Source organism: Lygodium microphyllum, chromosome 14 (assembly GCF_053477565.2).
Source record: "Lygodium microphyllum isolate KBCC chromosome 14, Lygodium_microphyllum_v1.1.10, whole genome shotgun sequence".
Lineage (NCBI taxonomy): Eukaryota > Viridiplantae > Streptophyta > Polypodiopsida > Schizaeales > Lygodiaceae > Lygodium > Lygodium microphyllum.
In genome coordinates, this window is record NC_141148.1 from 25,081,992 (window position 1) to 25,105,770 (window position 23,779).

At 40.0% G+C, this 23,779-nt stretch overlaps 1 protein-coding gene across 2 annotated transcripts in view; it reads left to right on the forward strand.

Annotated features, from left to right (window-relative positions):
* Window positions 1-23,779, forward strand: part of LOC148025425 (calmodulin-binding transcription activator 3-like) — a 163,365-nt gene that overhangs the window by 17,578 nt on the left and 122,008 nt on the right. Inside the window, exons 2-4 of one of the 2 annotated variants that reach the window (XM_087692554.1) lie at window positions 5,665-5,735; window positions 5,827-5,952; window positions 6,141-6,256. In XM_087692554.1, coding sequence (XP_087548680.1) covers window positions 5,726-5,735; window positions 5,827-5,952; window positions 6,141-6,256 — 252 coding nt within the window. In that variant the 5' untranslated portion in view covers window positions 5,665-5,725. The remainder of the gene's footprint in view (window positions 1-5,664; window positions 5,736-5,826; window positions 5,953-6,140; window positions 6,257-23,779) is intronic. The other variant, XM_087692553.1, reaches the window with a different exon arrangement.

Sequence of the window (23,779 nt, forward strand, 5' to 3'; positions counted from 1 at the left end):
ATGCTTCTCTGACAACTTTGTCTGCGTTAGAAAGTACCTCAAAGTTTGATGGTCTGTCTACACTGTAAAATCAACCCGTATTAAATAATGTTTCTGCATAGAAGTGCGTGAGATCGGCAGCTGCTTGGGTTTATGTTCTTACTACAGGAAGTATGTACACAAGTTTGTTGAAATTGCATCTCCATTGCATGCCTTGTGGAAGAAGGATCTACTTATGTGGATGGGTGGTAATTTCCTGATTACAACTTAGTTACAACAGTAACATTTATTACAAAACTGAGAAATACAAATTAACTTACAATCTTGGACAATGGTATCCTATTGGCCCCAAACTGGTGCCCCTTTTGGTATTTATTTAACTTAATTGAAGATGAAGTTGATCTACAATGGGATTCTCCCAATCCCTTTCGGTATTCTAACTTTCCTTGCTATCCAAAATGACAAAGATTTGACTATCTAATATGGAGTGGTATCATGAAAACTTGATTTATGTAGAAGTGGTTATGGTACATTGTTTGTGGAACCATTCTCCATCCTTGGCGGACATCTTCCAAAGTATGGTTGAAGCTTCAGATGTTGTATGAGGTGCCGTCTGCCATGCATGCAGTGGCCCTTTATGGCTAGCTTCAACAGATGAAGTTCGAACCTAAGGACACCATTTGGTCATTTTTGCTTTGTGTTATGTAGGTATAAGACCAGCTTCGACACATGTAGTCTGCCCTTCCATAAGGCACATCTAATGGGAACGATACTCTACAAGCTTCCCCCGGAGTTTGATGGAGTGGCTAATGCTTTGAGAGTGTAGATATCATCTACAATTGTGAGCTTCACACATATATCCTCGATGCTACTTGAGCATGAGGCATCCTTGTGCTATAGGGTAGGCTTTTGTCTCATTATGGAGGTTCTAGTGAGGCCTTACCGCTTCAGAAAGAGGGGCAATAAGAAGACGTCGAAGAGTCCAGTGTTATCATTGTGGTAAGAAGGGCCACTTGTGGAAGAACTACAAGGAGTTGGAAGCCTCACGGAAGAAGGAGCAGGATGTGGATTCCTCTGATGAGTCATCCTCTTCCTCAAAATCTTTACTCCGATCCTTTGGCCAAGAAGAAGTCTAAGGTGCGGAAGGGGTCCGGTTCTTCAAATCAAGGGAAGGACTTAGTTGCCCCTTTCTCTGTTGCTTTCTAGTCCAGATGATGTGGTCATTTCTCATGACTCTCCAGTGCTAGAGAGGGAGTGTGAGAGGGTAGTAAGATGGGACAGTTGAGCCTCATCTATATAGGTATATACGTGCATAGGTTCCAGAGAGAGACGTCCTTGATGCATCATTGGCAGGTTAAACCCTTGGAGCGGGGATTGACATCCAAGTTCATGATGAGCTGGTTCTTTGATGATGGAGAGTGGGATTGCTCCTAGTCTTGTGCTTACATGAGGGGATACTTTGGCGGATTGGCCAAAGGTGGGAAATCCATGGTTACATATGTCCAGAGGCATTTTTTGACAGGATGGTCTTGTATGCTAATGTGAGACATTGATGATGAACATAGAGACATGCTATGGTTCTTCTCTATTTTCAAGAGTTGATGATTGACATTGACATTAGGTTCTCTCCGAGGCACCTTGGTGGTGGGTTGATCACCCACTGCTTGGGTATCCATGGTTCTATTCTGGTGGTTCTATGTTGTATGAACTATGATGCATCATTTTCCTTGTATCATTGTATCAGATTACCCATGACCCGAAAGAGGGTGTTAGCAAGATTGTCAGCTCATGTGTGAGTCTGTGCATGCCTGTTAGGGCTGGGCACATTTGTATCTATTTCAGGCATTTTATGTATGAGTATTCTATGCTAGATTGACATTTATGATGCCAGTCAGTCAACATTAATGTTGTCGGACCAGCATTTATGATAGACACATTTATTGCCTATTTATTGGGGCTCCTCCTTCTTAGCCTTATCATCATCATCATTCATCAAGTGAGCTTCCTGTTGGAGAGAGGAGCCGATGCTAGTGCCCACACAGCTAGTGACTCAGCATTGTACGCGATTGTCTTGTGTTTGGTATATGGATTCCATTTCTTGAGCATCCTTCTGAGTTCTCTTCTTTGCAGTGTTCTCTCTTTCTTTCTCTTCAGTTTTGTGTTCAGCAATTTATTTCAGCACTTGTTTATGCTTCCATTGTTGCTTTTGCTTCTAACACATACTAGCTCCTAAAAATATAGAAGAATCATAGTAGCTCTCATTGTCTGTCAATAAGTTGTCAACAATGCCTCACAATAGTATACATGACCATCTTGTCAACAATGCCTTTGAATATATGTGACCATGGATTCTCCTCCTTTAGCCAGACCGCGCAGTGTCCCCTCATGTGAGCTCGGACTAGGAGTCAATCACACGCTCTGTCAAGAAACAATCCATCATGAACATGGATGTCAATCCTAGCTCCACGATTTCAAAACCTTCTAGAATTTAGTGGATACGGAAGGGAAGTTCCTCTTGGGATCCTTTGCACCTATACACCTATATAGATGAGGCTCATGTGTCCCACCTTACCACACTCTCACATTCCCTCTGTAGCATTGGAGAGTTGAGGGATGACCACATCACTAATACTAGAAAGCAAGAGAGGGAGGGGTAGCCAGCCCCTTACCCTTTGAAGAAGATGATCCTTACTGTGCCTCCTCCTTCACCTTGGTTGAGGGATCTGAGTCGGATTCGGAGGAGGATTAGGTTGACTCGTCAGAAGAGTCTATATCTAGCTTCTTCTTTCATGAAGCTACTAATTGCTGTCCTTGCACAAATTTCCCTCCTTACCACAATGATAGCATCGGGCCTTCAACTTCTTTCTATCACCGCTCTTTGAAGTTGGAAATGCCTCATCATGGCCACCATACGGAGATCGAAGCATCCCCTATAATCTCAATGATGCATCATGCTCAAAGCAACATCAAGGACATGTGTGTGAAATTGACTGGCGTTGATGATGTCTAGGCCCGCAAAGCATTGGCTACTAAATTAAACTTTGGAGGGAGCTTATAGAGGATAGTCCCCACAAGACGAGCCTTTTGAAGTGCAGATTGCATGTGTCAAAGCTAATCTTGTACCTACGTAACACGAAGCGAGAAACACTGAACCATATCTTTAGGCTTGGACTTCATTTGCTAGAGTTATCCATTTAGGGTCATTGCACGCATAGTCAATGGGGCCTTGTACAACATTTGAAGCTTCTCCCATATATCTGAAGCTATTTTGCAATAGGTAACCACTGGTAGAACCTCTTTAAAAATGCTTTTAAGAAAGGTGGAATATGTATGGGCATCATCGTAATCCCATGTAAGCACAACTTCCTCATGATTGACGCAGTCCCAATCATTTGGAAGTAGAGTGGGAGGTCGGGTACGCGCAATAGCCCTTGCACAAACCAAGCGTTCATAATAGCACTCCATGTAAGATAGCTAGGGCCGTGAAGTTCATTGCCAGTAGAGCAATAGGAAGGTGCCATTTGGAGAGGATAGGAAGAGAATATAAAGAAAAATAAGAAAGATAGAGAGAGCACAGCTAGAATACAACATAGACTGCACTTGGTACAAGTTCACATGTAGTCTAAAGAGAGATGATGAAACCGGTCTATGACTCACATAAAGCGGTAGTCCCTTCAATTAATACGTGGTCTTTTCACATACATACACAAATAGAGATCTCACTCCCTTGCTCAACACCAGATTGGCCCCAAAGTCCGGCACCCCTTTCGGTATTTTTTTATCAATTAAAAGATGGAAAAATTTAAAAAAAAAAGAAATGTTCCAAAGTACAAAACATGTGAATAGTTGGCTTTCATATTTTCTGAGTAAATTTCAGCTGCATAAGGACAGTACAACATATCTAGAACAACATCCCTTTCTGAGTAAATTTCGGCTGCATAAGGACAATACATCATATCTAGAACAACATCCCAAATAGGAAAACACTTTCTGTGAGCATAACTCAATAATTCAAGTGTAGAATTGCAATCTACTGAACTCTGTATTTACTGTTTTTCACGTGTTTCTTGACCTGTTCTCAGCCTTATTCCATTTCAGATCTGTTTCATATGAGTTGGACTACAAATCCTTTGACCTTGGCATCATTCGAGCAGTAAAACAGCCCCACAAACAACACTAAATGAGAGCTGAAAACCCTGTTTCCGTGTGGCGTGGTCATCACTTTCTTTAGTTCCTACATTGGAGAAGCTATCAGTTGCTCCTGACCCTGGACAGTGAGGCTCTTGCCTTAGCAAAAGTGCAAAGAAAACACAGAACTGTACATTCGATGGAATCAGCCTATCATGCAGAGCATTTCCTTTGAGAATAGAGAGAGAGTTGACCAGAGGGAGTAAGCTCTACCTCCGTACATGAGTCAAAGTCGAAGAAGTACTCTCCATAGCTGATGTACTTACAGCCAATCTGCCCTCGGCCCCTTAAAACTTCACGCTCAGATCTGCCCCTCTTGCCTATTACGTTTTTAAAAAAAAATGCTCTCTCTCTCTCTCTCTCTCCCTCTCTTTTGGGAATTTGTGCCCAAATTGTGACACATGGCATACATATAACATTTTTTCCATTTAAACCTTCCGGTCTAAAATTCTCCATGATTGGTACAAAATTTGACCTTGGCACAGACTAGAGAATTAATCCTCATGCAAAAACGAAGATAATGACGCGAATAAATTCTGGGGTCCAAAAATAGTAACTCCCTAAATTTTAGGGATGGTGACCTGTGCATTCCTCAAGTTGTTCTGAGCAACTTTTATCATTGTAACCACATCAAAAAGTGTAATGTGGCTCAGTTACGGTGACTTTTATTTCGTGAGCATTCTCACATGTGCATCTTCTGTCTTGGCCAAGTTCATTGTCTTGCACCATCTCCAGTGGCTAATCACACAATCTCAAACCATTGGCATTCTATTCTTCAGTGCCCATTCAATCCGGTCCCAAGGCTCAGACAAACCATTAGTCCAATTTGTTCCAATGGCTGCCTCTTCTGGCCATACAAAGATCCCGGCTTAATCCAAGAGAATTCTGGGGGTAAAAAGCAACAACAACTAAAGCAAGTGCAAAAAGTATCACCACCTGGTAACAGCTGATCACAAAATGAGTGCTGAATACAAGAAAATCTGATAAAAAACAGCCAACAAAGGCTAAAAAATGTAGAAAATAAAGTGTTGTGCCTAGCCAAATAAAGCAGCACCTTGTGCTTATATTTTGGCTCTTTGTAACCATTCAAAGCTCTGTCAAAATCTTTGACACCTTACTACAAAATTCCCACCTGGTTCTGAAGAAGAATGCAAGAATGATTGTAGACTTTAACTCATCTCAAAAGTGCTCTGCATATTGAAGAGTTCGCTGTGGTGTCAGACAATGTGGTGCTGTTGAACAACTAGAGGCATAGAAGCTTTTTGTGTTTACCATTTGGATGATACATGAAGGAAATTATCAGTGTTTTGAGAACTTGTTTCAGAATGATCTCCAAAACAGATTAATTAATGATGCTCAAAGAAAATAACTTTCTTTTTCAGTGTACTTTTTTGGCTTCTTCATAATGGCCTGGCCAAAACTATTTGCTTTTGGTGCTGCATTCTTTGAATATATGGTTTCTGCAAGCGGCATACTTCATATTAGGAATTTTATCAGGCATGATCAAAGCTTATCACACAGTATATGGTTTCTACAAGCGGCATACTTCATATTAGGAATGTTATCAGGCATGATCAAAGCTTTTCACACAGTAAGCAGACATTGATTTTGGTTTGTATCTCTAGTGTTTTAAACTCATGTCAAGCTCGGATTTGTCAGATTTTGACATTCAGCAGCTAGTTGAAGATGCACGGAAAAGATGGCTGAAGCCAGCTGAAATTTGTGAAATTTTGAACAAACATAAATTGCTTCAGTTTTCTGAAGCTGCACCATCCAAACCTGAAAGTAAGCTTCTTTTGTTGTCAAATTTCTTATTCAACATCATGAGCCAAGTGCATAAATATATACGTTACTGTATGCTTAAGATAGTTTCAGCAGTCCTTTCATCTATGTTGCAAGCATTAGAACTATGCGGCTTTGCTAACCTTCTGCTATGGATACTAACACCTTGGCTTTGTCTTCATCCTCCTAAGGTGGTTCACTGTTTTTGTTCGACCGTAGTAAACTTCGGTATTTCAGAAAAGATGGGCATAATTGGCGTAAGAAAAAGGATGGAAAGACTGTCCGGGAGGCACATGAGAAGTTAAAAGTGAGTTTTTATTGTCATTCAGTTCTTTATTTCCAGGTAATCTCAACATGGTCTTATGATGTTTGCAAATAAATCTGAACAAGAAGTTCCTTGTGCTTACAGTGCTTCGAGGAATAATGTTTATGTTTAGATATGCATAGGAATTTTAAAACATAATTGTCATGTAGCCTATAAAGGATTGTTACCATGTCATAACATGTAAAGGAAAAAGAGAACAACTTAACCTTTCTATTAAGAAAGGATCCTTTAGTTTGACAATAGGAACTAAAGGATACAAAAGATGTAAGTCAAGCTTTGACAAGAGATATAGAAACAAAGTTATATCAGGCCGGCCTCTGGTTTCTTGACATTTATCATATGCTAAAAGGAAATGTGTGGTTGTTCTATTTAAATGAATTCATTAGAAACTAAATTGTGCCAAAAGTCACTAGAAAGTTATGTTGGGCTGGTTTCATGATTTTATTGTATGCTAAAAAGCAATGCATGATTCTGCTGTTCAGGAAAAATTGATTAGAATTGATGGGTCATCTTTTGGCATACTCTTTGAAAGCTAAGTACCCCATGGATCCGCAAACAGTTTAAGAGTGTATCTATTGTGTTTTTGGAGATCTTTAAGGGCCATATGATTTGAGCCCTTAAAATGAGTATGTATCTTTAAGGTCCCAATCACAATTGAGGAAGAATAAAGGGAAAATGTATGAAGCCACCAAGCCTAGGGGTTGCGAGGGTAGAAATTTTTTTGAAAGAAAATAAGGAAGGAAATTTTCATTTAGGGAGGGTGTGAAAAGTTTGTGGAAAAGAGGCTTCATTTCCTTCATCACAATCTACAGTCCTAAAAGGACCCACTATATATTGAGTTTGAGAAGCTCTAGATGTTTCTAAGATGCATGCAAGCCCTTCGTTTGTTGCTTATCTATGTACACATAAGGAAAAGGTGTCTTTAGCTTCATATCATTCTCTAGTACATTATAGAATATGTGTTTGTTGACACTGACACTGCGAGTATGCATGCACATAGGACTCAACTTGAGTCTTAATATGCAACCAATAAAAGTAGCAAGTGACGAAGGCCAAAGTCTGTTGTATGCTAGGATGTTCATCGCTCGGTGAATCGTGACACTCGTATAAAATTTTCTTATGGATATCTTGGCCATTAGGCACACACACTTTGCCTTGTTTAAAAAGTACTTCATTATGAATGGAATACTTTTTTGCCATCTTTCTCTCAATAGCTAGCTTTTGGGTGTTTAGACCACGAAAGCTTCTTGGGCTACTAGATTCCTCTTGGACTAGGTATCAGATCTTACCAAAGTGAAGATCGTTTTGGCAATGCTCTCTGAGAGAAAGATGCTAAACAGTCTCGAAGTTGCCTAGCTATCTTGTTTTTCTCTTTCGAGCTAATCCTATAAGGTTGTCGAGAGACTGGATGGGCAATGTTTCAATTCTATGGTCCAAGGTTTCGCAGGACGGTGGAAGTCCATTAAGTAGCTTGGACGGAAAAATACTAGCACACACATGTAATATTGGATTCGAATAGTCTCTTACATTTGAATTCAAATGAAGATAATTTTTAAAAGAAATTGAATTACATTGAGAATCAAGCGATTGAACTTTTTCAACAAAACAAATATAAGTAGTAACACTTTGATAAATAAAACGTTGAGTAAATTCTATTGCTGAAATCATATGCATATTGTTTTTTGTGATTTTGAAGGCTAGCCCTCGATCACATGGAATTATTGGGTATGGAGCTCTCCTGTGTGATGAGCAAGCTATGACGGGTGGAACTCCATGGGGGGGGAGAGAGAGAGAGAGAGAGCTCTTGCAAGTACATACTGAAATATAGATTGATAATGATAGATGAGATATGTGTGATGATAATATAAGTAATAGGGCATGAATATATAGGTTAAGGTATCTACCTACTATTAGCTTTGTTTATCCTCGTGTGTGAACATACATTATTGTGTGTAAAAGTGTGTATTTAGGTGTGCATACCTTTTACACTAGTTAGTAGCATTAAATAAGGATCAAAGGGTTAGCTACACAATCTAGCCTATATATTTAAGCCCTATCACTTGTGGTTTCATGCCACATCTCACTATTAATCTATCTATTCAGTTTGTGTGTACTTGCAAGAGTTCACACACACACACACACACACACACACACACACACACACACACACGTGTACGCCGTACGCACACCCCTCCATGGAGTTCCTTCTACCATAGATTGCTGGTCATACACGCTAGCTCTGTACACAACAGTGGTATCGAAGCAAGGTTTGAATGTCATCTTAGCCTACATCTAGTCGGCCCTCATTTCTCCTGATCCACGCGTGTTGACTACTATTATGACTTGTCTTGCCCGTTGACCTTTTACATGAGTTGACTATCTGTAAGCCACATCACTTTTTTAAATGAGGCTGGACCAAAAGTAACTATTATTTACCATTTTAAAAAAACATGTACTTGCCTTGCGCCTGCCAGTAACCCTGCTCTTGCCAATTGATCTGCCTTGCCTGGGCAATGACACATCTTCTTGCACCAATTCTACCCAAGTTGTGCACAAAAACTCGGATCTTCGCTGTCTTAACGATCACGTCAACATCAACTAGCACTAGTCGTCACATCTCCTCTGTCACAACTCTATAGAAATAGAATTTGTATCCTTTTTCATTAATTTGTCTATATAATGATTTATTAAATTTATTTCCTTTGCACTAATTAGATATAAAGAAAAGTGCATTGGAGCTGACCACTGATGAGTGGTCACAGGTTATGGTGGACCCACGCGGTGGGTTAGAGAAAAGATAGTTCACACTTCCACCTATATGGCCCGATTGGGCGCCTGTGACTAGAACTCACGCATATCAGGGTTAGACTCACACACAGAAAGGATTGATGCCTTGAAGTGTGGGCTAGATCCACTAGAACAGACAGTTACAATCAACAAGATGGCATGATCATGAAATGCTTGTATAATGTGCATGTGTGGGCTAAAAACTTGAAATGCACATTTCTTTGCATAGGAAAGTCACATGAAGATTCGGATACCATTTTTTCGATGTACACGGAAAAAGCTTTCATATGACACCCATATTGGGGGGGTCCCTAAATTTTAGGAGATCCCTAAATTTTAGGAGCCTCGAATTAGCCTAAAAATGCTAGTCCTAAAAAATAGGGATATCATTCTAAAAATAGTAAGTTCTGTACTCTGACTGTGCTTACTAAATTTGGTTGTTTCTATTCTTGATAGTATTCAACCCAAAAAGGAAGGCCATAGAGAAGAGGCAAGTGTCAAGACACTTGTCACATAAGTTTCCAAGTGTCCCACCACTTGTCACATCTCATGACATGTGGCTGGACACTTGTCTTGTGCTACTCCACTTTCCCCTTTTGTACTACTCTTCCCTCTCCTATAAATAAGAGCTCGTTTTTCTTCATTCGGCATCATTTTTCTTTGCTGTAAACTCATGTACAACACCCACATATAGCCAGAAATTGGCCCCATCCATCCCCATCATCATCCCCCACTTCTCCATTATCAAATTCCTCCATATTCCCTCTTCTATCACTGCTGTTTTACAGGACAGCAAGCCTGTAAATTCATTACAGCACCTCCTTCTCGAGCTCTTTCTTCCATTTTAGCAACAAGAAGCAAGCCCTATCCATGTACTGCTGATCAATGATGGAGAAAGGCTGATTTCTCCTTTTTCTTCTCTCATACTGTAAAGAAATCAGTTCTTATCATTGCATAATAGATAATGCATGTGTTTGTACATCTTTGCATGATCTTGTGAGAGTGAGAATTACTTCTTCTCACTCCCAGGTTGATTGTAACTAAGCTCTTCCCTAAGGGACTTGGGTTGAGCAGAAATACATTCCTTCGGGGGGGGGGGGGGGTTTGCCCATCTTCAACCCTCAATCTTGTCTCCATTACTTTTACATTTTCATGGCTGTAATTTTGTGAGTAATTTTTATTTTCAGCTTTAAGTGTTCATTCTCTTTTATATTAAATCTCGAAAACAAGCGAATATCATAATTGTTAAGCATACTACGTTGTTCGGGGCGTTTACAGTGGTATCAGAGCTTTGGCTCGGTCCTCACCCCAACACTGGTAGTGCTTACAATTATAAGTTTGTTTGTTTTCAGCCCTTGCATTGAGTGCTTGAGCATAATTTTTTTTCTTAAGAGTCTCAATGGATCAGTCAAGTGCTATCCTTCAAGCCATTTAAAGTCTTAGAGAGGATAATCAGTAAATTCATGAGCAACTTCTCAAACTAGAAAAAGTTGAGAATCCCAAAGAATTCAAGGAAAGAAGCCCATCTACTTCAAGGAGTCAAAGCCATACCAATGAAAGGAGCCGATCAAGAAGTCCAACTACTTCTAAGAGGCAGTCCCATTCTACTTCAAGACAAAGAAAGAGATCGCGTCGAAGCTCATCCTCTTCTTCAAAGTCATCTGGCGCCTATTCTGATGGATCCTCTTCTAGTAACGAAGAGTCACACCCTTCTCGTGGAAGACCCTATCATCGTCAAAGGCGTCGACATTCTTCACCCTTGTCTCCATCTTCATCCCCATCAAGCACTTCATCATCTTCAACCTCAACATCCGAGCATGGACGAAGGCATAAGAAGAAGAAGAAGACTAAGTCACTATCTCAACTTGAAAAGAAGATCAAGTTCAGTATTCTCAGGGAACTCATTGACCATGCTGAGACATGGGAAATGGAGCACAATGGCAACAAATCATTCCAAAAGAATGATAACAAGAGAGTAGCTGACGATGAGGAGTATTCAGCCCCAAATGAAGGACAAAAACAACGGCAAAAGCAGCCATCAAATCAAAAGAAGATGAAGCCCTATGCACCTCCTAATGCTCCTCAATTTCGCTCCAATCTATACCCACAAGCAAAGCAACTTTCCGAAGAAGAAAAGCAACGCTTCATGAAAGAATGGAAGTGTTTAAATGTGGACAAACAGGCCACATAGCGAAGCAATGTCCAAACAAGGGACAAAGCAAGGTTTCTGACAACAAGCCTAAGTCGCCAGTGAAAATCAATGCTATCAGTGATGTAGTTGCAAACACAACTCACACTCCAGAGACGCGCAAATTATTAAAAGCTTGGGGACAGTTGCAAGGTAAGCAAGCACTATTCTTGATAGATCTTGGGGCAAATGAAAATATCATTTCCTTGCAATTAGCTAAAGAGCTTGGATTAAAGAATGAAGAGATGGACACTCCGGCAGAAGTTCGCCAAGCTTTAAATGCTGATGAAGGTGACACAGTGAAGACTGTGATACCCTACATTGGCAAGCTCAAGTTTCAAATTCAAGGCTACAGTGACGAAGATACCTTCTGTATCGGAGACCTTGATGGTTGCGATGTGATTCTTGGCATGCCCTGGAATCATAGAGTAGATTCAACCATCTTCTCTCAGAAAAAGAAGGTATAACTCACCAACAAAGGCAAGAAGTACGAGATCTAAGCTGGAGTTTCTGGAGACACCATACCTATGGTAAGCCATATGCAAGTCTCTAGAGCAATTAAGGATTGTGTTCAATGTTGTTTGCTTTATGTCACTGATGTAAAAGATAATATGAATGCTGAAAACCAAGAGCGACTTCAGCTCTTGGAAAAGTATAAAGATTGTTTTTCGGAAGATCTTCCTTATCAGCTTCCCCCAGAAAGGCCAGAAGACCATCATATTGATATTATTCCGGGTAGTTCTCCTCCTAATATAGCACCATACCGTGTGAGCCATCCTCAACAAGAAGAAATCAGAAAGCAAGTCAAAGACCTACTCAACCGTGGGCTAATTAGGCCAAGTAGCTCACCATTTTGTTCACTGGTTCTTCTTGTTTAAAAGAAAGATGACACATTCAGGATGTGCATTGATTATCGAGCCCTCAATAAAATCACTGTGAAGAATCGGTGTCCTATTCCCAGAATTGACGACATTTTGGATCGTCTAGGAGGCTCAAAGGTTTTCAGCCGCATTGATCTAAAGAGTGGTTATCATCAAATTAGGGTAATACCACAAGATGTACACAAAACTGCTTTCCGCACTTCATACGGTCTTTATGAATTCTTGGTGGTTCCTTTCGGATTAACCAATGCACCAGCCACTTTTAATCGAATGATGGAGCGCATCCTTAGAGAGCATCGACAATATGTCGGTACTTTCTTTGATGATATTCTTGTCTTTAGCAAGAATGAAGAGGAGCATCCTCAACACTTGGAAATTGTTCTACAATTACTTCAACAAAATTAACTCTTGGTAAATGGTAAAAAGAGTGAATTTTTCATGCATAAAATAAATTACCTTGGGCATGTCATCTCTTTTGAAGGGATTCAGATGGATCCTGAAAATATTAGGATAATCCAAGAATGGCCTCATCCTCATAATGTACATGAGGTGCGATCGTTTCTTGGCTTATGCTCTTATTACTGTCGCTTCATCAAGCATTTTGCACATATGGCTTCTCCACTTCATGACCTTACAAAGAAGAAGATCTCTTTCCAATGGAAGGAAAAAGAGAAGGCAGCCTTCACAAGGCTGAAAACAGCTCTTACTTCTGGACCTGTTCTTATCATTCCAGATGTGGTAAAACCATTTGTGATGGAATCAGATGCTTGCGGTGATTGTATTGGTGCAATGCCAAATCAAGAAGGCCATGCCGTAGTCTTTGAAAGCCGCCGTCTAAATGATGTGGAGAAAAGCAAGGAGGTTCTCATCCAGATTATTCCATCAAAGACGGTTACCTTCTCATGAACAAAGATCCCCCAGAAGTTGAAGAAACAGAGCAACTCTTGGAACCTGAAAAGATTTTGTTTCTCAAGGATCGAACCACGAGAAGTGGCCTTGTGACACGAAAATTCTTACTAAAATTCAAGAATCTACCCACAACAGATGCACAGTGGGTAGATGAAAAATCCATGAAGGATTAACCAAATATTCTACAGCAATATCAAGAAGCTTTTCAGCTGAGGACAGCTGAATAAAAGCCAGAGGGCTGTCACAACTCTATAGAAACAGAATTTGTATCCTTTTTCATTAATTTGTCTATATAATGATTTATTAAATTTATTTCCTTTGCACTAATTAGATATAAAGAAAAGTGCATTGGAGCTGGCCACTGATGAGTGGTCACAGGTTATGGTGGACCCACGCGGTGGGTTAGAGAAAAGATAGTTCACACTTCCATCTATATGGCCCGATTTGGCGCCTGTGACTAGAACTCACGCATATCAGGGTTAGACTCACACACAGAAAGGATTGATGCCTTGAAGTGTGGGCTAGATCCACCAGAACAGACAGTTACAATCAACAAGATGGCATGATCATGAAATGCTTGTATAATGTGCATGTGTGGGCTGAAAGCTTGAAATGCACATTTCTTTGCATAGGAAAGTCACATGAAGATTCGGATACCATTTTTGCGATGTACACGGAAAAAGCTTTCATATGACACCCATATTGGGGGGGTCCCTGAATTTTAGGAGATTCCTAAATTTTAGGAGGTCCCTAAATTTTAGGAGCCTCGAATTAGCCTAAAAATGCTAGTCCTAAAAAATAGGGATGTCATTCTAAAAATAGTAAGTTCTGTACTCTGACTGTGCTTACTAAATTTGGTTGTTTCTATTCTTGACAGTATTCAACCCAAAAAGGAAGGCCATAGAGAAGAGACAAGTGTCAAGACACTTGTCACACAAGTTTCCTAGTGTCCCACCACTTGTCACATCTCATGACATGTGGCTGGGCACTTGTCTTGTGCTACTCCACTTTCCCCTTTTGTACTAGCTCTTCCCTCTCCTATAAATAAGAGCTCGTTTTTCTTCATTCGGCATCATTTTTCTTTGCTGTAAACTCATGTACAACACCCACAGATAGCCAGAAACTGGCCCCATCCATCCCCATCCCCATCATCATCCCCCACTTCTCCATTATCAAATTCCTCCATATTCCCTCTTCTATCACTGCTGTTTTACAGGACATCAAGCCTGTAAATTCATTACAGCACCTCCTTCTCGAGCTCTTTCTTCCATTTTAGCAACAAGAAGCAAGCCCTATCCATGTACTGCTGATCAACGATGGAGAAAGGCTGATTTTCCCTTTTTCTTCTCTCATATTGTAAAGAAATCAGTTCTTATCATTGCATAATAGATAATGCATGTGTGTTTGTACATCTTTGCATGATCTTGTGAGAGTGAGAATTACTTCTTCTCACTCCCAGGTTGATTGTAACTAAGCTCTTCCCTAAGGGACTTGGGTTGAGCAGAAATACATTCCTTTGGGGGGGGGGGGGGTTTGCCCATCTTCAACCCTCAATCTTGTCTCCATTACTTTTATATTTTCATGGCTGTAATTTTGTGAGTAATTTTCATTTTCAGCTTTAAGTGTTCATTCTCTTTTATATTAAATCTCGAAAACAAGCGAATATCATAATTGTTAAGCATACTACGTTGTTCGGGGCGTTTACATCCTCTAGTCCGTTGACCAGCCACATGATCATTTGGCAGTTTGATTAGTCTTTTCTTCTCAACCTTTAATCATAAAGGTTTAATCATTTCTTAAAGGCGGTAGTTCACACACAAATTGGGAAATTTCATTATTTTATTGAAAATTTTCAAATTTCTTTACCAACATATGGGGGTTTTCAATTGTGATTGAAAATTCTTCAAATTTCATGAATAATATTTGGGCCTTTTGCAGTATGCCCGAATTCTCACAAATTGTTCTTTGAATTTCGGGGCTTTTCACGTTGGCACCTATCTACATCAAATTGCGGCCATTGATAAGATGTTGAAGATTGCTTGAGTGCTCATACCTTCAACATCAAGCGAAAAATGACCCGCCAAGTATCCAATGTTTGGCAATGCTATTGCAAGCGATCAACACTGATTGCGATGTTCTCAACGGCAACATCGAGGGGGGACTTTTTATCCCGATTCATTTTTTAAAATAAAAATACAGAATAAAAAATAGAATCTAAAGATATTAGAATTAGAGATTGACCATGCTCACACATGGGCTAAGACCTTTCCATCACTCATTAAAATTGTGTGGGTCCTCTGCTCGGATTTCAATCCAAAATGAGTTGTATTTCTTTCTGTTTCCTTTCCATATGATTCACAAAGGAGTTATGTTTCAAGGGGGATTCTAACCTCTTTGCGCATGGCCTCTGAGTTGATCTTGAAAGCTATACCTGTGTATTTGGCCTTTGGTCATGTGTCTAGTGCCTTTAAGCTATGTTGGCTTTTGATCAGCCTTTGAGCCATGCATGTGTACCTTTGAACCATGCCTTGCTTCAGGTTTGTGAGCTTCTTGGTAAACCATGTCATGACCTACCTCATGTTTTCTCTCTCTTATTTATGTATCTCCTTTTCTAGAATCATTGTACAGGATTAGACAATGCCTCTTAGATGTAAGACTTTTCCTTTTCTTTTTTCATATATTTCATGTCATGGATTTAGTCACTTGTGGCCATCACTTAGCATTAAATTAGGATCAAAGGGTTAGCTACATAGTCTAGTCTATATATTCAGGCCTTATCACTTGTATTTTCATCCCAAATATCACTATCAATTTATCTATTCAGTTTGTGTGTACTTGTAAGAGTTCACACACACACACACACACACACACACACACACACACACAGACTCTCTCTCTCTCTCTCTCTCTCTCTCTCTCTCTCCTCCATGGAGTTCCATTTGCCATAGCTTGTTGGTCACACATGTGAGCTCCATATCCAACACCTACACCTTTGACCCTTATTTAATGCTAAGTGGTGTAAAAGGCATTCACATCTGAACATGTACTTTTACACACAATAGTGTGTGAACAAACGAGGATAAAGAAAGCTAATAAACTGCCGTTCGGGTCATGGGTGACTAAACTTGTGACACGGAATATATGAAAAAGAAAAAGAAAAGGTCTTACCTCGAAGAGAGAGTGCCTAATCCCGTACAATGATTTTGGAAAAGGAGATAGATATATAAGAGAGATACAACACGATGCAGGTCACGACATGGTCTACCAACAAGCTCGGTGAACTGATGTAAAATAGGTGTGTGTGCATGGCTCAGAGGCTGATAAAACTCCAGCGTGGCTTAGAGGCACATAACTAGAGGTCAAATACATGGGTATAGCTTTTGGGATCAACTCAGAGGTCTTGTAGTAAGTTGTTACAAACTCCCTTCAAATATAGCTCCTAATAGAATCATAAAAGGAAAATACAAATCTTTTTGGATAAAAATCCGGACAAAGTATTCCACACAGTAAACGGATGTGTTTGGAAAGATCTTAACATATGCATTGGTATGGTTAGTGTGTAATTCTAAAACACATTATGTATGTTTTTATTTAGGATATTTTTCAAAATTAATATTGATAGGGTTCATCACATTGTCTAGAGACAATGATTGAATACGTACATTAAGGGTCTTGTTAGAGGTGGTAGGTGGCTCGTTGAGTCACTATCAAATAATATATTAGTAGTGGCATATTGGGCGTGTTATTAGTCTGGTTGCTTGTCTTTCTTCTTGTAGCATTGGTCAATAGTGTGGCCAATATTCTTGCAATATCGACACTAGGGTGGTTGTTTCTTGGTGTAGAAGGTTGTCGATGTTATGTTAGTACCTTTGTCGCACCTTTTGTCATCCAAAAGGATGGCGACCATTTCTTCATATTTCATCTCTTGAGCCACCTTGAGAGCTGTTATGATTTCATGGATTTGTGCTTTTTTAAATCAAGCTATTAAGAAGTACAACCTTTTTATCATCATTATCTAGATGACTGTCGAGAGTGGTTAATTTTCTGTAAATAAGACTTAACTGATCGAGATGTTGCTTCAGAGTCTTCGAAGGATTGTAGGAGATACTAAACAATTGCATCCTCACAAATAATTTGGAAATTATTGATATCTTCCCAAAATGTGGTTTGAAGATCGTTTCATATCTCTTTTGCCATTTTTGTAAGATCAAGGTGAAGAAGATTGTCAAAGAGGTAGTTCGATGATGGCAAGTGCACTTTTGCTCTTCTTGAGCCATTCTTGATAAAGTTGTGCATTGTCCCGAACGTGCTCCAATTCGCTAGTGGAGACGACTCTCCATGTGCCTTCTTGTATAAGTATGAGCTAAATCTTTGTCTTCCAAATGGAGAATCCAATGCTTGAGAGTTTTTTATTGTGATGCCATATCTCGATATCTTGATGGTAGATGCCATGGAGAGAGCTCAAATTGAAAAAGGACACCAATTTTTGATGATGAAATTTGAAGAAAGTAGACTCGGATTGGAAAAGTCTCAAACTTTATCAAGGAAATTAAAGAAATTTGGAGCACAATTGAGCTCCCAAATTTTGGTTAAGAAATTTGAGAAATTTCAATAGAAATTGAAATATCCCAATCTACATGTGAATTGTCCCCTTTAAGAAATAATTGAAACTTTATGATTAAAAGTTGAGGAGAAAAGATTGATCAGACTGCTGAATGATGATTGGTTGGACTGGAGGCAATAGGCATGTGGCTGAGAAACAACTTGACGCAAGCAATGTGACGACTGGTGCCACTTGTTGATGGGGCATGTGTTGGGGCAGACTGACACGTCTGACCAGGGCATAGGGAACACGGGCAAAGTGACAGGATTGACGGACAAGGTCTCGATGGCCAAGACAATACATGTTTGTAGATCGTTGACAAGATAGGTCAAGCGACAGGAATAGGTTAGAGATCCTCTTCTTTTTCCTTCTTTTTTTTTCTTCTAGCAACCACAGGAACAGGTAGGTCCCCGTAGCAGCAGACTATTTTACAGAGTGGCAACGCTAGAGATGTGATGGGCTGAAATTGTGATCTTGCTTTGATACCACTGTTGGGTATCAAGCTTGCGTGTGTGACCAGGAGGCTATGGCGGACGGAACTCCATGGGAAGAGAGAGAGAGAGAGAGAGAGAGAGAGAGAGAGAGAGAGAGAGAGAGAGAGAGAGAGAGAGAGAGAGAGAAGAGATAAGATAAGATCTAGTAGCATCTCTAAAGGGCTAGAATGGCCTATGAGACCATAACCAATACAACTGTATCATCATCTCTCATCATAGAAGAAGAGAGAAAATTTATGTGTAGGCCTACATGGTAGATTTGGAATGAGAAGTATGGAAAACTGAAAAAGTTGGAAAAAGAGATTAAAATGAGTGTAGAGTATCTCCCCTCAGTCTATGAAATCCACCAAGACTCTGCAAGCTATCTCTGACCGAGTCAACGTGCCAATTTGCATCTTTAATGTACAATTGTGATGCAAATGTGACTCATATGGGCATGCCTATGTTGCCGAGTAGGTACTCTAGGGCATCGTGCTCTGCGTAATGCTATAGATCTGTCAATTGTGATGCTGCATGATGATGTCCCTTGATGATGTCTATCAGTAGGAATTGTAGGGTGGGGGTTCAGCTACACTGAAAAAGTTAGTAACTGCTCTTTGGAGAGGTGGATGAGGCTGGGGTCGCAATGTAACCAGCCTTCCTCCTCGGATAGGGTGGTAAACAACCTGATTAAGCACTATTTACAGCAATAAATAAATTTACAGAATTGAAAAGTACACTTTGCCATATAATCTTGGATATTGGACACCCTGTTGGCCCTGAAACTGACGCCCCTTTCGGTATTTATTTAACTTAATTGAAGAAGAAGTTGATGTACAATGGGATTCTCCCAATACCTTTCGGTATTCCAACTCCCCTTGTTGTTCAAAATGACTAGTAAGTCTTCAATTCGATTTGCCCCTTGATTCGAGCAATCAAATGGCCTTCACCCACTTTGATGGAGATGGAAAATGCCTCTAATTCAATTATTTGCTGGTCCCTCCACTTGAATAGGCTAAAAACAGCTTCAGTCCAAGTCTCGGAGCTTCCAATTTTTGGCATGCTTCTCGAAGCTGCTAAACCCTAATTTTTGCTGCAGATTAGGGTTTGCAGTAGAGAAATCTGAAATTTCTCAGCCTCTGGTGATCTCAATGCTGCAATCTTTGGAGCAAGGCTGTAGAAAGGCTAGGAGATGAGAGAGAATGCTGAGAGAGAGAAAATTCAGACTTTCTTTCGGAAGAACTGAAGAGAATCAGTCATTTACTATTGGTGCCTTGTTTCAACAGTTTGTAGATGCTGTCACCTGTTGTTGATTGGTCTTCTCCTACCCTTGGTTGCCTCAAAATACTTTCAACGGCTGCAAATTAGACTAGTAACATCTCCTTGCTCTCTCTTGCAGGTTGAATATACTAAGAATGCCTCTCTCCAGCCTCTAAAGACGTTTTTCAGTCTTGCATGGGCATTTTTGATAAGTGGCAACCTTTTCAAATGGTTTTTTCAGCATTATCCATAATTAAATATTAATTTTCAGTCTTTAAATTTTAAAAATTAATCTAATAATTATTTCGGTGCCCTAAAAAGTAATCTGATTGGCCAATAATTAAATTGGCTAGGTAACTTCCATTCCCAAGTGTCTCTGCATCATCTTTGACCATCAGATTTGCGTTAGATACCATTAAACGTCACTTTCCTAGTGTCACAACTGATACTTATGGCCAAATGAATGACTTAGGTTGACAACTGGAACCAGACATCACCAAGTGCTTGTGCGGCATAACTTATAGGAACTTTTGCCTTTGACATCCCATGATTTTCTCGGGTCCTGGGCTCGTGATTTTACTCTAACCCTAGTTACACCTCACATGTGTAACATTTACTTAACCGTGTGATAAAAATTAATTCACATGTTAAGTGAGGTTTCAAAAATACATGTCTTCATGATAGCCCTCCCCCTTGAAATCCTTGTAATCGTCCACGATGGCCTTGCCAAATGCATCAAAAGCAAAATAGTGGATTGGAATTTCCACAAGGCATTATAGTTAACACAACATTGTGCATTGTTGCTCAACCATTCCATATGCCCAACACATGCTGAAAATTACTATCCAATCATAACATACCATAAGACTCACAAAGAATCTTATAAAAAAAACATTGCTAGATTATCATGTGACATGTCTATTTCTCATGAGCTCAACTCATCTGGCAATACCAAACCATAGCACAGCATAACCAAGCATAAACCATGGCTAAAATATCAATGGCATCATAACATATATTGTTGTTCATGGAACTAGATGTAAACCATTGAAAATTGAGCATAATTTGATCATAAGCTGATGGAAAAGTATAGTTTCAATGCTCGGGTGAAACTCATACTCATCTGCATACATCTCACAATGACTAGTACACTCAGTAGTGACCTCATGGCAAACATACTGTCAGCACAGTACCTTGGATGCATGTTGAATACATCCAAGATCCACTACATACGAGAGCTGTCCATAATTGAAGGAGTGAAAGTGCTACCTCCCCCTTGAGCATTAGGCAATACTTTGGACCCTTGCTTTGCTGAACCTGATGGAGCTCGAACTAAAGTCGGCTCTAACTGAAAGGCATCTAGGTAAAGTTGCAACAACTGAGGATGGTCTGCGAAGTCATCCTCTTCCATCCATTTGGCATCCATTGATGAATAATTCTAAAATTTCACCAAGTATCTCTTGGAAACTTTACCTTTGGCTTTTTTTCCCTTATGTGCCAAAACCTTCTCGGGTACCAAAATCTCATCTAGCTCCTCAACCTCAAGCTGAATTTCAGCAAACATATCCTTTGGCATACCATAAAAAGGCCTCAACAAACTGACATGATAGGCATTGTGTATCTGCCAATGTGGAGGTAATTTCAGCCGATATGCCACATCGCTGATATTCTCCAACACTTGGAAGGGCCCATAGTATCTCATACTTAACTTTGGATACAATCTTTCTCTTCCTTTCATCTTTCTCATCTTTGCATTTTCAAAACGCATCAATACATAATTACCCTCTACAAATTGCAAAGTACGTTTGTGGTGATCAGTTGCCCTCTTTTGCTTTTCTTGCGATTCCTGAAGTGCATATATTATCTTTACATAGGCTACATCCAAGTTTTCCACATAGTGATTAGTCTCAAAGATCTTATCCTTAGTTTGCAAAATAGGTGGTACCTTCTTGCCACCCTCAACCAACTCAAATGGAGCTTTGCTCGTAGGACTATGCACTGTGTTGTTGTAATCAAACTCAACCAAGGGTAAATATTGCTCCCACTCTGTCTTGTGGTCTGAAACATAGCACCTCAAAAGATCTAACACAGTGGAATTTGCTTCCTCAAATAGACCATCTTTTTGGGAATGGAAGGATGATGAGAATTTCAACGTGGTACCCATATTCTTAAACAACTCCTTCTAAAATAAATTGATCATCCTGGGGTCTTGATCACTAATAATCGACTCTGGCATAACATGATACTTAAAGATGTACTGCAAAATAAACGTGTCATATGATCAGCCTTTATTTTCTTCCTCATCGGAATGATATGGGCTTGTTTGCTAAACTTGCAAGTGATAGTCTATATCCCATCATTCCCTGTAGGTGTCTTAGGAAGCTAAAAAATAAAGTCCATTGCAATGCTCTGCTAAGGCCTATCTGGAATAGGCAAGGGCTGCAACAAACTCGACGTCTTTTGCGTATCATGCTTTTTCTTCTAGCATATGATGCATGTCTTAACAAACTGTTCTACATCATGCCTCAAAGCTGGCTAATAAAAGATGTTGGAAATAAAGGCTTATCGTACCTTTTACCGTGTTTGGGTGTGAGCGCACCCTTCACTTGTTGTACTTTATATATATTCAAAACCTAAAAGTGTTACACTAGTCTTTTGTACCAAACATCAAGTGTTGTACTCACTCTTCATCTCTACTACTCTCAACTCTTTGCGCATTCACTCTCAGCTCAGAAAACTATCCATCAAATTGGTATCAGAGCATAGGTTGTGCACGCTTCTCGAAGCCAGCAAGTAATAGGCGACCAGTAGGTAGTAGTCGGACTAGTCAGCAGGTCGCAGGCATTGCAGGCGACACGTGGACAGGCGGTAGACGACACGCTGCAGGCGAGTCAGGGACTAGCAAGCGACCAGTGTAGATGGTGATGGGCAGACGCGATGAGAAACAACAGGACACAACGACTTGGCTGTAGACGAAACGGCAGGATGCGACGACCAAACGGGCTCACGACTCACGTGGACAGGTGGTGACCTATTCGATAGGTCACCTGTGACCGGACGGGTCACGAACCTGACTTGATAGTCATCAAATTTTTATTTCTTTAACTTCAGCAGTTACTTTACCGAGCGTTCACACGCAAAGGCACAAAGTCAAAATTGCCCAATAAAATTGGGGCTTTTCTTGGATTTGGGGACTTTAATGTAGAAGCAGACAATTTGACACAGAAATTGCAAAATCGGTGCACATTTTCCTGTGAAATTTTGGGGCTTTTCACATTTCAGTGAAATTTCTTCAATTTCACTGAAATTTGTGCACACCAAACTCGAGAAATTTGGGGCTTTTGCAGACTTTCATCAATTTGTGCAAAAATTGCTTGGTATATGCACTTGGGTACGTGTGTTGATGCAATCTGAACGGATTATCCCCTAAAATTTTGGGGATTTTGATTGCTTGGGAATGCCTTTGGAGTAGAAATTGCAGTGAAATTATGGGGATTTCACATGTAACTGGTGGCTTGGTCTGTAAATGTGTCAGAAATTACTTGAGGAGTGCAGCAAATGACATTTTTTAATTCTGAAAATCTATTTGCACATCTGAAATTTCTGCAATCATGGGATTTTCATTGCTGGTTGGTACTCTTGTGTACTATGGTCACTTGTGTCACATTTGGGCTTGCCTTTGGTGATTGGTTAGTCAATTTGGGACTGCAAATTATGGCTGGAAACAATGACAGCAGTAGTCTTTTGCATATTAAGAAACTTGAGGGTGCACATAATTTTGCAATTTGGCAAAAACAATGCTACAACGTCTTGGTGTAGAAGAAACATGTAAAGGCCATCAAAACAAAGGGAATCAAACCAGCAGACATGGAACAAGATGAGTGGGATGACTTGGAGGAGCTTGCTTGCTCTACCGTTGAGCTCTTCAGTGTCAGACAACTCGCTCTTTAACATTGAGAAGCTGAATTCAGCATATGCAATGTGGCAAGGCTTGAATAATTGTATGCTCAGAAAAGTGGAGCCAACAAGGTTTATTGGTTGAAAAAACTGATGGACTTTCGCATGAAAGAAGGTACAGCCATGTCTGTACATTTGAATGAGTTTAACTCAATTTTCAGTCAGCTGATTGCTTTGGATTTCCATATTGATAAAGGCTTCAAAGCTATCTTCTTGCTATGCACTCTACTTGAAAGTTGGGATACTTTTAGGACAACTTTGAGTAATTCGAATGCTCAGCTGTTATACTCTGATGTGGAGAGTTCTTTGCTGATGGAAGAACTCAATAGGCAGGATAACTCAGCAAACAAGTCTTCAAATGCATCACACTAGAGGCAGATTTCAGTATAAGAGCAGTTTTGAAAATAGAGCACATAGCAAATCTCGTGGGTAAAATTTGGAGTGCCA